General features: G+C 38.2%; 1 protein-coding gene across 1 annotated transcript; it reads left to right on the top strand.

Annotated features, from left to right (window-relative positions):
• The first annotated feature begins 8042 nt into the window (after nt 1–8042).
• On the top strand, nt 8043–8873 carry LOC101390838 (olfactory receptor 7E24-like). Its single transcript, XM_004434173.3, has one exon. The coding sequence runs from the start codon at nt 8043–8045 to the stop codon at nt 8871–8873; it is 831 nt and encodes a 276-aa protein (XP_004434230.2).
• Nucleotides 8874–15355: the final 6482 nt, after the last annotated feature.

Genomic DNA, 15355 nt, shown 5'->3' with positions numbered 1-15355 from the left:
GTTTTTTTCCAGCATTACTGAGACATAATTGACAGATAGCATTGTGTAATTTTAAGATGTCCCAATATGACGTTTTGATACACATATGTATTTCAAAATGTTTAAAAAATAAGATTAGTTAACACATCCTTTACCTCATATAACTACCATTTTGTTGTTGTTGTAGTTATGGTGAGAACATTAACTCTACTCTCATAGAAACTTTCAAGTACACAACACACTATTGTTAACTATACTCACCATGATGTACATTAGATCCCCAGAACTTATCCATCTTATAACTGAAACTTTGTACCCTTTGACCAATATCTTCCCATTTCAACCACCCTCAGCCACTACCAATCTACTCTGTTTCTATAAGTTCAATGTTTTTAGATTCCACATTTAAGCGAGATTGTACAGTATTTGTCTTTCTCTATATGATTTATTTCCCTTAGCATGATGCTCTCAAGATCCAACCATGTCATAGCAGGATCTCTTTCTTTTTTATGGCTGAATAATATTCCATTGTGTGTGTGTGTGTGTGTGTGTGTGTGTGTATACACATATACGTATGTATACATGACCTGAATCTTGAAGTGCTTGGAGCACAAAGTCCTTTTAGAGGATGAAGCCTGTGTGGTGGGCAGTATCTAAGACGTTCCCAATGATCCCTGACTCCTCTTTTTCATGCCCTTGTGTATTTCCTTCACATTATGTGTGACATGGACATAGTGACACTTCTAACAATGAGAATGTGGAAGAAATGTTGGGAAGTCACTTCTGGGAATAGAGTGAAAAAAAAATCTATTTTTCTTCTTGCTGCCTCTCCCTTGGTCTCTCCATTGTTCATGTTGATGAGACCCAACTGCCATGTTGTGAGCTGCCCCATCAAGAGGTCCTGTGTCAAGGAGCTGAGGGAATTCTCTCACCAACAGCCTGCAAACACATGAATCCCACCTCCTGCCCTTGAGTGAGGTTTAAAGTAGTCCTCAGCTAGTCAAGCCTTGGGATAACTGTACCCCTAGCCAACGCCTTGATCGCAACTTTCTAAGAGGTCCTCTGAAGAGTTTAAGTAAAGTACCAGTTGCCAAATGAATATGTAAAAATCAATAGTTTTGTAATATGTCAATGTATTTCAATTAGATAAAAAATTTAGAATTGAAGTCTCATTCAAATTAGAAAAAAAATTCCTGTAAATCTCCAACATATAAAATGCCAACTCAAGCAAGAGCTAAGGAAATGAAATAACACTTTATCTTTAGAGACAAATAATAACTGAGAAAATGGAAATAGTATCACATTCTTGGTATAGAAGACCTAAATCATTAATACAATGGATTTACAGATATGAAAATCACACACTGAGCTGTTACATTGAAAAAAAGTCTGAATTTTATGTTAAGATCCTGCAACTTGGAAGTAAGAAGCAAGGAGTCCAGGTGAACTTCCTCCTGAGGAGAGGAAGCACTCGGACCCTTCTAAGGACATTCACTTGTCTCCTATTCCTCTTCCATTAATGTTAGCAAGTCCTCAGAGATTGGGATAACATTGGCCAACTGGCAAGTTATGAGCTTTGTGCACTGAGCCCCCAAGGTCATACATGTGTAAATAATTGGTCGTACATCGTAAATGAAAAAATAAAGGACTCCAGTCCTTTAATTTGCCAGTTCTAGTGTCATGCCTCTGTGCCTGTGTCTCCTCCCTTCGTGGGCGTCTGCATAAGAAGGTCCCAGCCTGAGTCTGTCTTCCTGCCAGAACTGAGAAGGGACCCTGAGACTTCATCACACACCAGGCTGGAGAGGGGCAGAGAATCTATACTCCTTGGTCATGCTCCAGCAGAGATGCAGCCCAGCCCAGTAAGTGCTGTGGGAGATGGTGATTGGAAGAGGGACTGTTGGGAGCAATATTTCCTCCTCAAGAAGGCAAACACAACAGTTGCATTAGACAGATGGCAGGGCACCAATGTATGAAATTTCAGATCAGATACCTATGAAGTTTACGTTCTTGGTTCTGGTGGGGGTGTGAACTCTAATTCAGAGTTCTGCTTCCACCCTCACTGCTTCTGGCTCTGGTTGGCATCTCCCCCATCATAGCAGCAAATGGGTCTCTCTGAACTTTCCCCTAACACTTCAAAATCATCACGAAGGTAAGGATGAGGATGAGGAGGAGGAGGATGACATTAACCAAAACATCATGTCTATTGAGGGCTTCCTAAGTGCTGGGCACTGCGGTATGTGTTTTATGTATCTTGTTTGATTTCATCTGCATAATATCTCCCTAATTATAAATGCACACATTATTATTGTTTTATGTAAGAGGAAAGGAGTACAGCATCTTATGTAATTTTACTAGGTCATGAGTTAGAAAGAGTTGCAACCATGTTTCAATCTGGACAGTCTGACTGCAGACTCAACGCATCTGGCCAGTCTTCTCCTTTGCCAACCCAAACTGTCATTTGAATTCCCTGTCAGTCCTGGCAGCGACTACCTGCTCACTATGCTCTTCCCTTTACGGGTTTCTGGTAGACCACAGTGGAGAGCAGTAGGTAACACTTGCTGCATCAACTATAGGAAGGATGGCTGAGATCACAGGCAATGATCATAGAGAGTTGGCTCATAATAATTCAGAGATCTCTCTCTCTTTCCCCTGCCCTTGGATTTCACTTCAACTGTCTACTTCCCCCTCCATTCTTATAATCAGCCTACTCAATCACAGAAGGAGACATAAAGTCAGTGTCTTGGGGTCCATTCATACTCAGGAAACTGAAACAGTTAAAAAATGTATCTCAGATTTACCTGTGGTTATTACCTCTGTTCCTCTGCTTAAAACTTTCAGAAATTCTGGAAACAAAGAAGTTAAGTACATGGGACTCAGAGATGAACAATTTACTTTTGAATCCTGTCTGCTTTACTTATTATTAGTGTGCTACGAGGCAAGTTCTTAGTATCTCTGGGACTTAAGGTTGTCATCTGAGTTGTTTCCTAGTTGATACAGCTCCACCGAATAAGGATTAAACAATTAATGGATGCCCTCTCTGCAATAAATATGTGATGAATGCATAAAGTAAGGGCAAAATAAACTTTAGATATTTTATTCCTAATAATGATAATGATTCCTAATTCTCATCTTACTTGACTCAAATATTTGGTGACCTGAAGTTTGGTTTTCCTACATCCCGGACAGGACATTTTATTTTTGTTTATACTAGTACATCATTAGTATTTGGAGAGAAATGACTGACTCTCATTTGTTTCTGATTCCTCAGATCCTCTATCTTTCTGGCACAGAGGATGCATTGAAAACAAAATGGTCTCTGTTAAGTATTGAATAGACCCTTGCATTGTTCATAGAAATAATGTGTGGGCAATATGGTTTACACACATTTGCCCATTTTATGCCAGTGTTTCCATCCTTTTCAGCAATGTCCCATAGGACTAGAGACAAGATAAAATAGTACTTATTTGTGTCTATATCATGAACTTTCTATGGGACCTATTATTTTCCATTTAAAATAGCATCTGTAGCATTCAATTATTAGAAAACCATTGCATGGATTTTCATAAATATGAAAAAAAAGAAGCAGAAACAAAGGAGGCAGTAAATCTTACTGCATGTGCTGAGACACATTTTAGTATTTCATGTCATTCCCTGCTCCATTGTGCTGAGACAGGAAAGGCTTTGACCTCTCTGCCATATAATCCATAAAACATCATTAATTTGGGGGGATGGTATTTCATTACTAAACACTCTATTCCAATAATGATTGAAATTTTTATTAAAAAAATTGAGTACATATTTATTAAGTTTCCCTTAGGTGCCACACACGTTCCAGAGATGGGTGTTAGACTCTCCATTTCCAAGAAGGAGCAGAAGCACAGAGAGGTTGAGAGATTTACACACACTCCACATATTGCAAATGAAAGATTCGGGACTTAAACACAGTCTCTTTATTCTTGCACCAGGTCTCTGTCACCTCCACTGTAGCTAATGAGTATTTCTTTTCAAACCAACTGTAGTACCAATGAGCAAACAGAGACAGAAGAATTGATTCATACTCTTTTGGTTCAGTGAGTCCACTTCTGAATTATGGGAATGAGCCAGTGTTTTATAGTGGCAATAATGGCATTAACATGGTGGATTATAGGGTTTTCTATGAATATTCATGCACTTTACCGTCGGTTTTGAAAACTAACATTGAAAATATTTTCTGCACAAGGTGAAATTTTTATCATGGAATAATCATCACAAGACAGACTTCAAGGATATTTTCAAATATATACCTTAAGAATAAGAGGATGTAGTTGATAGAAAGTGCTTCTGTAATGAGACAACAGACATAGGCAATTATTAGTAAAATTGAACATGCACTGATTGTTAGAAGTTGAACAACTAATCACCTCTCACTTACTATATACAAATCCTCACTTGTGTGATATGGAGAGAGGTGCAAGAATTTCCATAAGATTGTTGTAAGGAGAAACTGATATAAATAATAATATAATATAAATATAAAATATATTTGTAAAATAAATATTTATTAACATAAATAAAATAAATTAAATTATAAATACATTTACATTATAAATATATATTTTTAATTTGTTGAATTTATATTATAATATGTAAATATAAACTTATAAACTGAATAAAATGATATCTTCCCTCATGTAGTAATGTGCATCAGTAAAATGTTTGAAGTAGTTGCATGTCCTTCACAAAAAGAATTAAATACCATGCTGTGGTAAACAAGTACAATTCAGAGGCTACATGTGTAGTACACTGTTTAGGTAACCTTTTAAGAAAATTGTTTAGGGATACATAAACCAATATTGATGTTATGGAAACATTGACAGGAAAATATACTCATCAAATTTACGACACTGGTTGCCTTTGGGGATAGGTATGCAAAAGAATGAAATCAAGCTAAGATACCAAGAAAAGTCAAATATTATCAGTAACGTTTCAAATCCTCTATAAAACATGAAATCTGAAGCAAGTATTATTAAATGTTTATATTTTAATATAGATAGTGGGTACTGATGATAGCAATGATAGGTAATATTAACGTAGCATTTTCTAAGTGTTGGGCAATATTCTAAAGCAATGTGTCTCAATCCCAGCTGCATATTAGGATGACCAAAACCTCCTGTGTAGAGATCCTGAATAAATTGGTTCTAGGTGAGGCCAGGGTGTCTGTATCTTTTAAAATAACCACAAGTAAATATATCAATCAAGTGGACCTGAGAATTACTGGCCCAAACAATTTAAATGATTTTTTAAAACTTTCTTACAGTATTGCTATAAGGTAGGTTCAATTATTATCCCAATTTTACAGATGAGGAAATGCCCAGAAGAATTTATATTATTCTATTTCACATTTTTCTCAATTAAATCATAGTGTGACCTGCCAAAATAATAAAGCTGAATTATCTTCAGGTAGCTGAGGTAAGAGAATTGCAATCTCTGTATCAGGAAGGATTAAATGAAAATCTGTTAACTAGACATGAGAACACTAGGTCTTAAACCTAACCGTGGGGCCTCCCCTCATACTAAACTCCTCAACTGTAAATAAGAGGGCATAAGATCAGACCAACAAGTATCAGAAAAGGTGCTGAACATAACTAATCATCAGGGAAATGCAAATCAAAATCACAATGAGATGTCACCTCACACCTGTTAGAATGGCTATGATCAAAAAAACAGAAGAAAGAAGTGTTGATGAGGATGTGGAGAAAGGGTACACTGTTGGAGGGAATGAATATTGGTATAGCCAATATGGAAAACAGTATGGAGGTTCCTCAAAAAGTTAAAAATTATTACTAATTAAAATGGAACTACCATAGGATTCAGCAATCTCACTTCTGGGTGTATATCTGAAGGAAATGCAATCAGTATCTCAAAGGGATATCTGCACTCCCACGATCATTGCAGTATTGTTCACAACAGCCAAGAGATAAAAAGAACCAAAGTGTCTGTTGACAGATGAATGGACAAAGAAGATATGATTGAGATACACACACAGACACACACACACACACACACTGGAATATTACTAAGCCATAAAAAGAAGGAAATCTTGCCATTTGTGACAACATGGATGGACCTGGAGGCCCTTATGCTCATGAGGGCATGAACATGCCAGACATAGAAAAAAATACTGCACGATCTCATTTATATGTGGAATATCAGAAAATCGAACTCATAGAGCCAAGGTGTAGAACTGTGCTTGTCAGGGGCTGGGGAGTGGGTGGGTGATGTTGGTCAAAGGATACAAACTCTAAGATGTAAGATGAATAAGTTTTGGGGATCTAATGTATGGAATGGCGACTTGAGTTAATAATACTGTATTGAATACTTGAAATCGGCTATGAGAGTAGATCTTAAGTGCTCTCTCCACACACAAAAAATGGTAAGTATGTGAGGTGATGGATGCGTTAATTAATTTGGTTGTGATAATCATTTAATATGTATATTAAATCATCACATTGTACATCTTAAAAAAAACCTTCATGCTGTACAACTTAAATATATACAATTTTTATTTGTCAATCATACCTCACTAAAGCTGGAAAAAAAACAAAAAACAATGAAGCAATATTATCAGGCCACTACAGAATAGTGTCCAAAAACAGTCAACAGTGGTCTCATACACTGTACCTTTTACTGGTATTGTATGGGGTTGATACAAATAATCCTGTATAAAATAAAAAATTTCAAGAGTTTCTTAAATTTCATTATCGTTTAGTCATCGAAAGATGCTCTGTATACTAACAGCATCTTCGTAGTCATCAATGCTGTATGATTATAGGCACTTAACTAAACCTATTTGCCAAAATTTGAAGTCCACCAAAGCCAAAGACAGGAATTATATACTAAATGACTTTTAAAAGAGAACCCTCATATTTGAGTAATCACTTATTTCCATGAAGGAGGGAAGACAGCAAACCAAGAATGATAAAATTCATGAAGATAACTATCAAATACATTATTTTCTGATTATGGACATTCAACTTTAATTTAGAATCCAGATTACTCAGTCCTTGCCTTTTATATAGTGTTTTATAAATATTCTAAGTGAAGGGAATATCTAGCATTGTAGTTTAATAAAATAAGGGATGTTTAACTACTTGTTAATTGCTTTAAATTTAAATGATTTTTTTTTTCTTGAAAGGGGAAGGGCATTTCTTATTCTATATTTTTTCTTAAAGAACTAGGCTGTATTTTACCATTGTCAACTTAAAAAGCAAATTCACCTGTTATTTTACCCTCAAAATGAGTTTAAGAATAGCCAAGAGTATTCCAATTTGAGATATGCATGCTATGGTGAACCATAGGAAAATCTGGGGGAAAAAAAAAAGGAGGAGCTGCTTTTATAGAGTAAAATGGGATGGGGGGAAGGGAAGATGCAAATGAAAGTCTATTGGGGGAAATAACAATCTATCGTGACAACAGCTCCTTACTGGCTAAGCTGTGACATTTCTCATTGGGTGGGCTGTTGCCAGGTGTGGAGAGAAATCTTCCTTCGTCATAAAGCAGTTTGACCTCCTGTCCAAGATGCAAGCTTACATCTCTTCCAGTTTGGTTTAATTGACCATGTGTGATAGGGTGTGAGAGCTCCCCTTACAGGCCTTCTTGACTTCAATTTAGTTTAGGTTTCTTTTATTAATTTCCACACTGTGATCATGGGTTTATTATCTCTAATGATCTTGCTCCTCTAGTACTCTTCAGTTGAGTTTCTCTAAAGCAAGCGTGTATAGAAAGAGATGAATAACACAGAAATCAATGAAGAAACAGTTCTAAGATAAGATTTGTCACACAGAGAAATATTGCTGAAGATACTGGGGTATATAACCTCACAAGTGACTTGCTTGAATCCAAAATATGGACACGGTGCTGGGTGTCCAATTACTTGTTTCGTTTTTTCCAAGCCTCCTTTCTTTTTCAACAGGTGTCCAGGCTACACAGAACCACAAAATCTAACACGTGTCTCAGAATTCTTCCTCCTGGGACTCTCAGATGATCCAGAACTGAAGCCTGTGCTCTTTGGGCTGTTCCTGTTGATGTACCTGGTCACTGTGTTGGGGAACCTGCTCATCATCCTGGCTGTCAGCTCTGACTCCCACCTCCACACCCCCATGTACTTCTTCCTCTCCAACATGTCCTTGGTTGACATTGGTTTCATCTCCACCACTGTCTCCAAGATGATTGTGGACATCCAAACTCACAGCAGAGTCATCTCCTATGGGGGCTGCCTGACTCAGATGTCTTTTTTTATCCTTTTTGCATGTATGGATGATATGCTTCTGACTGCAATGGCATATGACCGATTTGTGGCCATCTGTCACCCTCTGCACTACTCAGTCATCATGAACCCACACTTATGTGGCTTCTTAGTTTTGGTGTCTTTTTTAATTAGCGTTTTGGACTCCCAGCTGCACAATTTGATTGTGTTACAACTTACCTGCTTCAAGGATGTGGAAATTTCTAATTTCTTCTGTGGCCCTTCTCAACTCCTCAGCCTTGCCTGTTCTGACACTTTCTTTAATAACATAGTCATGTATGTTTTTGGTGCCATTTTTGGTTTTCTCCCTTTCTCAGGGATCTTTTTCTCTTACTATAAAATTATTTCCTCTATTCTTAGAGTTCCATCAATAGGTGGGAAATATAAAGTCTTCTCCACCTGTGGCTCTCACCTATCAGTGGTTTGCTTATTTTATGGAACAGGTTTTGGAGTTTACCTTGGATCAACATTGTCATCTTCCCCCTGGAAGGATGTGGTGGCCTCAGTCATGTGCACCATAGTCACTCCCATGCTGAACCCCTTCATTTACAGCCTGAGGAACAGGGACATCAAGAGTACCCTGTGGAGACTCTACAGCAGACTAATCTAATCCCAGTGTGTGTGCAATCCTTTCTGGAGTGTGAGTTGGAAAAATCAGCAAAACTAAACATGTAGACCAACCAATACTCCTTCCTTGGTCACATTATTTTTTTAGTCTTATGGTTTTCATTTTACTCCCTGTTTCATATATGAAAGTTGCTTCTTTTGATTGGTCTTGAATTGGGGGAGTATTCTGGAATCGTTTGTACTTAATAATGAATGTATGAGAGGTTTTCCTCAATGACCCAAGCATCCAGGTGAAATGCATAAATCTCTTGTCGTGCTTAAACTTTATATCCTTTTCCATGGTTCCTATGTATCTTCCATATGAATTTTGCATCTGTTGAATCTATTTATTCAGGTAATGAGGATGCAGTTCATTGGACTTCAACTGTGGATTTTATTGGAATCTCCTAGGGAGTCTTGTAAGTACTGATCACCGGGTCTTATCACTGATTTTGATTTAGTTAGACTGGTGTGTGTCTAGGTATGAGCATTTTTAAAAGCGTCTGAGATGCTTCACTTGTGAGTTCCTAAGGAGATCAAGCTCAAAGGGGCAAGTTATGAAAGAGCTTATTGTAGCTCCAGGCAATGTGGTTTTCTTCTGATTTTTTTCTTCAAATAACTTGTCTTTCAACACCTGGTTGAAAGACATTTGTGCTGGTCATTGAGCTATTGTCTCTCTGCTCCAAACTTACCCATCTGTACTTATCTTTGTGATGATGGGTGGGTCTCTGAAATCACAGCTCTATTTTCCATCTGAGTTTCTTGTTATGTGTGGTTAATAATTGTCAGGAAATCTCACTGCACTCTAAAGTTAAGTTCACTACTCCCTTCACACCCCTAAGCCCTTGGCATTTTTACTGGCTCCCATCTGGCACCACTTTGTTCCATTTTTGCCTTTGTTCTGCATTAGCTATTTAACCAACTCCCTGTACTCAATTCTCTTCATTGAAATAATTAGCTTGGTTTGTTTTTTCTTGACTGAACGCTGAAAGATAAATCATAATGTCAAAAGCAAGGTATATTATGAATTGAGTGCAACTGGAATATTGCAAAATGAGCTCGTAAAATAAAAGTGGTTTAAAATAAATATCTTTGTTAAGAGTGCACAAATGAGATTTAAGTACTGGAATCATATCTCCAGTTTATGTGTGGTTCTAATGGTATCTGAGGATTATTAAATCACAAATTTCATCATAAATAAATTGAACTTTGTCTTCTTTTACTTTATGCTATGCTGCAAAGGTCTATGTTTTTGTCAAAGATGAACTCCTTTCTTTCACTAGTAACAGCCTGGTTAGGACTTCACCTTGTTACCATGCTTCGTTGACTTCTGTCATGATAATTCAGTCTTTGGACTCCGTTTGTGTTCTTCAAAATGAGTATCCATCTTTCCTTAGAGATGTCATGTATAGTTTTTGTGTAGTAATCTTGGTTCTCTGAAAGCCTGTCCAACAACTAGTTGAATTTACTCTGTCTTTTACCTCTAAGGTAAATCACCTATCAACTACATTGATAAGGAACTTTGATGTTGGAGAAGGGCATGAACTTGGCAGATGATGAAGCCATAGCAGTTAGTGGGAAGTTACCACTCAATTAAAATTACTATATTTCTATATTTGCATATACATTTATGCAATATTTATTTATGCTTGTGCATACTTGACAGTCAAAGGACCTTGATAAATGGTAAAATATGTTGCCTTTTGATGTCAAATGATAGACTCTTCACAGAGGTAACACTGTTGTTTTTTCTTTTTACATTTATATTTAGATATAGAAGAGTGTCAATGGTGGAATAACAGTAAGCAAAGTGTGACAAGACTGGATTAGAATATGAAATGCTGATAATAGAAAGAATGTAGGATATGAAGACACTCAGAGTCCAGATATTGGCTCAAAAATTTGATACCTTTGGCAACTCAAAATTTGTTTCTGAGCCTAAAAGTCCTCAGCAGCAAACTAAGTGCAATAGGGCTTATCTTCCAAGGCCTTGCAATAATTATATATAATTGTATCATGGACCAGTCAAATGGTAGTTTCCCTTCAAATGGTAAATCTTATTATAACATTAAGCAAGTTAATCTAAATAAGCATTCCATTAATTCATAAGTAACCTGATGCTACAAACTGTGTCATTTGAGTATGATATATAACATTTCTACTTAAATGCCTCATCTGTAGAGTTGTGATAACAAGAGCACTTAACTGAGGCTGGTTGAGAAGATGTAATCAAATGCACTGAATAGAACACTATTTAGTATACAGTAGTGGATCAATAAGGGCAAACCATCGCAATCAATAATTAACAGATCAGTGTATACTTTCAACATATGGGCTTTGTAGGCTGAAATTTGATTTACAACATTAGCTCCTCTAACTTATTAGCTGAGTACACTGGGATATAATTTTATAATTCTCATGGCCTCTAATGCTTCATTTTTAATGATATTTAGTTGAGAGCACTCTAGGATTTAACAGACAATATGCACATGGTAAGAACAAAGTTAATATAGATATCATTATCATCATCATCTAGTCTAAGTTTGACGTATTTCTTTTTTCAACTTTACTGAGATACAATTGACATATAATATTGCATAAGTTTAAGATGTACAATCTTGATACACTTATACACTGCAAAGTGATTACTTGATACACTTATACACTGCAAAGTGATTACCACATAGAGTTAGGTAACACTTCTATCATGTCACATAATTACCATTTCTTTTTTGTGGTGAGAACATTTAAGATCTACTCTCTTAGCAACTTTCAAGTATATAATACAGTATTGTTAACTACAAGCACTATGCTATACATTGGATCCCCAGAATTTACTCATCTTACAACTGGAAGTTTGTAAACTTGACTAACATCTCCCCATTTGCCCACCCCCAACCCCTAGTAGCCACCATTCTACTCTCTGTTCTATGAGTTTGGCTTTTTTAGATTCCCCATTTAAGAGATATCATGCAGTATTTATCTTTCTCTGTCTGACTTATTTCACTTAGCATAATGCCCTCAAGTTCCATCAATGTCACAAATGGCAGGACTTTCTTCTTTCTCATGGCTGAATAATATTCCATTTTGCATATATATACACACACACACACACACACACACACACCCCACATATTCATTATCCATTTATGTGTTGACAGACGCTTGGGTTGTTTCCACATTTTGGCTATTGTGAATAATGCTGCAATGAACTTAGGAGTGCAGATCTTTCTTCAATGTCCTGTTTTCATTTCCTTTAGATATATACCCATAAGTGGGATTGCTGGATCATATAGTATTTCTATTTTTAATTTTTTGAGGCACCCAAATACTGTTTTCCATAGTGGCTGCACCAATTTACATTCCCACCAACAGTGCACAAGTGTTTCCTTTCCTTCACATCCTCACCAACATTTGTTATCTTGTGTCTTTGAAGACAGCCATTCTAGCAGATATGAGTTCATATCTCATTGTGCTTTGATTTGCATATCCTTGATGATGAGTAATGTTGAACATCTTTCATGTACCTGTTGCCCATTTGTCAGTTTTTGGAAAACTGTCTATTCGGTTCCTCCACCCATTTTTTAATCAGGTTGTTTGTTTGTTTTTCTATTGAGTTGTATGAGTTCTTTATATATTTTGAATATTAACGCCACATCAGATACGTGATTTCCAAATATGTTCTTCCACTCTGTAGATTGCTTTTTCATTTTGTTTATTGTTTCTTTTGCTATGCAGAAGCGTTTTAGTTTAGTGTAGTCTCACTTATTTATTTTTGCTTTTTTTGCTTGTGCTTTTGGTGTCATATCCAGGAAATCACTGCCAGAACAATGTCAAGGAATTTTTTCCCTATGTTTTCTTCTAGGAGTTTTATGGTTTCAGGTCTTATGTTTAAGTCTTTAACCCATTTTCAGTTCATTTTTGTGAATGGTGTAAGATAAAGGTCCAATTTTATTCCTCTGCATGTGGTTCTCCAATTTTCCCAGCACCATTTATTGAAGAGACTGTCCTTTCCCCATTGAGTGTTCTTCACTCCCTTGTCAAATATTAGTTGCCTGTATATGCAGGGGTTTATTTCCGGATTCTTGATTCTGTACCATTGGTCTCTGTGTCTATTTTTGTGCCAGTATCATACCCACTCGTGGCTGATATTTGCAGTCCTGTTCTTCTTCCTTTTTTCTAGCTGTGTCTATATGTCTAAGCTTTGCCATTCTCTGGGTGGGATGAAACTGAAGCAGGTCCTTTGTGCAGGGCACTGAAAGGCTGGGGAAGCTGCTTATCCACTCCACCTTCCATTGCCCAGTGAGAGGATCTCTTGCTAGCTGGGGAGTTTCCTCTTGGGGGCAAGCAGTGCTGGGCTAGGGGAAGAGATGGTTCGGGGAAAATGAAGGTGTTCTTTCTTCCCCTTTTGTGCAGTTATTCACAGATGTTTTGTTCTATTGTGTTGCTAAAGTTTCTTCCATGGCCTCCTGAGCTAATCCAGAACTGTTTTTGTTCATGGATAGCTGTCTAATTGTTGATCTTTGTCTGGGGACAGAGGCTGAGTTCTCCTACTTCACCATCTTGGTTTTGTCAAGTTTTCTTCATATCAGTTAATGAAAAATCCATCTCTGAATTCCTCATCCAGAGACTTCTGAGCCAGGAGGACCACACAGGTGTGATGTAGAAACCAGCAAACAGCCATTGATGATTAAGTGGATAGTAACTATGGAGGATCAGAATTGGCCACCTCAAAATATGTCTCTGCCTGAATGACACTTTGGCCCCCAACCCCACTAACTAAACAAAGGAGTTTAGGATGAAAGGCCTGCCCCCTGGACATCTCTGGGTATCTGGGTTGGTCAATGCTAAGCCCATTCTTAGTTCTGGTTACTCTTTATAAGAGACATTTACATTTGTAAAGAAAATCTCCATTTGTAAACGTATCTTCTTCCCTGTACCAGGAAGAAAGGGGGGATGGCCTTACCTAGAAACTTATCAGAACGGAAGGTGAGGACTTAAATCTGCATGATAAACTTACCCATTGTTAACTGTGCTGTTTAGGCAATACGCTATCTGACTCCACTAGGTTCCTATAGGTAACATCCCCCTGGAGCTGGGGTCACCATGGTAATGGGTGTTTGAGCTATGTTTTTCAGGAACTGAACCCCTTGTCCACTTCAGACCACATTGAGACCACCAACCCATCAACTGGGCCCACGCAGACATGTGTCCAATAAGTGACCTTTTGACAGCAAAAGGCTGGAATTCCACCCTCAGGGCATGCTAATGCCACCATTCTGTGAACATGTGTCCTACGAAGAGGCTTGAAGCCTGACTATGCTTGCACAGATCATCAATTACCTCATCTCTCCTCACCTCCAATCATTTCAGACCACCTTGCCCCCTACCCCATAAAATCCCTGAGTCCCTATTTTCGGAGAAGCAGATTTGATATTCATTCTCCCATTTCCACACTTGGCTGCCTTGTGATTAATAAACCCTCTCTCTCTGCAATGGTGGATAGTGTGGGGCGGTTTTGGAGTGTGTGGGGCTCCCAACGTGGAGAGACTGGGTCCACTTCAGGAGGTCAGGGCGCATACACGGGGCAGGACTGTGTTGACTGTGTGTGTGGACCTGTGGGCAGCAGGGCTTGTCAACTGCAGAAGACTTGTGCTTCTCAAAGACCCACATAGGGGGTTTGCCTCACCTTCCAAAGCCTGAAACAATTGGGTGCTCCCGTGCCTGAAGCCAGCCCCACCTAGCAGCAATCCTCAGACAGCTGACAAGAGACCTAAAGGCTAGAGGCTTACAGCATTGTAAGGCCCTGAGCATAACAACCTGCCACGCTGGGGGCCTACTCACTTAAAAGAAATACTGCAACACAAATGTGGTATTAGAACTTGCAGCCAACTGTGCTGGGGCTCCCCACACCTGATAAAGAGACTGAAGGGCCCACAACAACTACAAGCAGCTGAGCATTACAACAGCTGGCCAGGAGCATAACTGGGCCTCCCTGGGTGCCTGCAGGGAGACCAAACAGGCCACAACAGAAGGACACACGTAGCCCACATAGGGTCTACCCCTGGAACATTGAGAACTGAGGGAAGCACACTGCAGGCCTCCTAAGCTGTCACTTACATAAGGACACCTATCCAAGAGCAGGAGATGTAGCTGACCTACCTAATACATAGACACAAGCACAGGGAAAGAGGCAAAATGAGGAGGCAAAGGAATACATTCCAAGTAAGGGAATAGGACAAAACCCCAGAAAAGGAACTAAGTGAAACAGAAATGAGCAACCTACCTGACAGAGAGTTCAAACAAAGAGTGTTAAGGATGCTTACTGATCTGGGGACAAGAATAGATGAACTCAGTGAGAATGTCAACAAAGAAATGGAAGATATAAAAAAGAACCGATCAGAAATGAAGAATACAATACTGGAAATGAAAAATTCACTAGAGGGACTCAAAAGCAGAGTAGAGGATACAGAAGAACGGATCTGT

The sequence above is a fragment of the Ceratotherium simum genome, chromosome 39, assembly GCF_057802395.1.
Source record: "Ceratotherium simum simum isolate JZ-2026a chromosome 39, ASM5780239v1, whole genome shotgun sequence".
Taxonomy (NCBI): domain Eukaryota; kingdom Metazoa; phylum Chordata; class Mammalia; order Perissodactyla; family Rhinocerotidae; genus Ceratotherium; species Ceratotherium simum.
The sequence above is the reverse complement of the archived record's forward strand: the minus strand, read 5'-3'. Positions and strand labels throughout refer to the sequence as shown.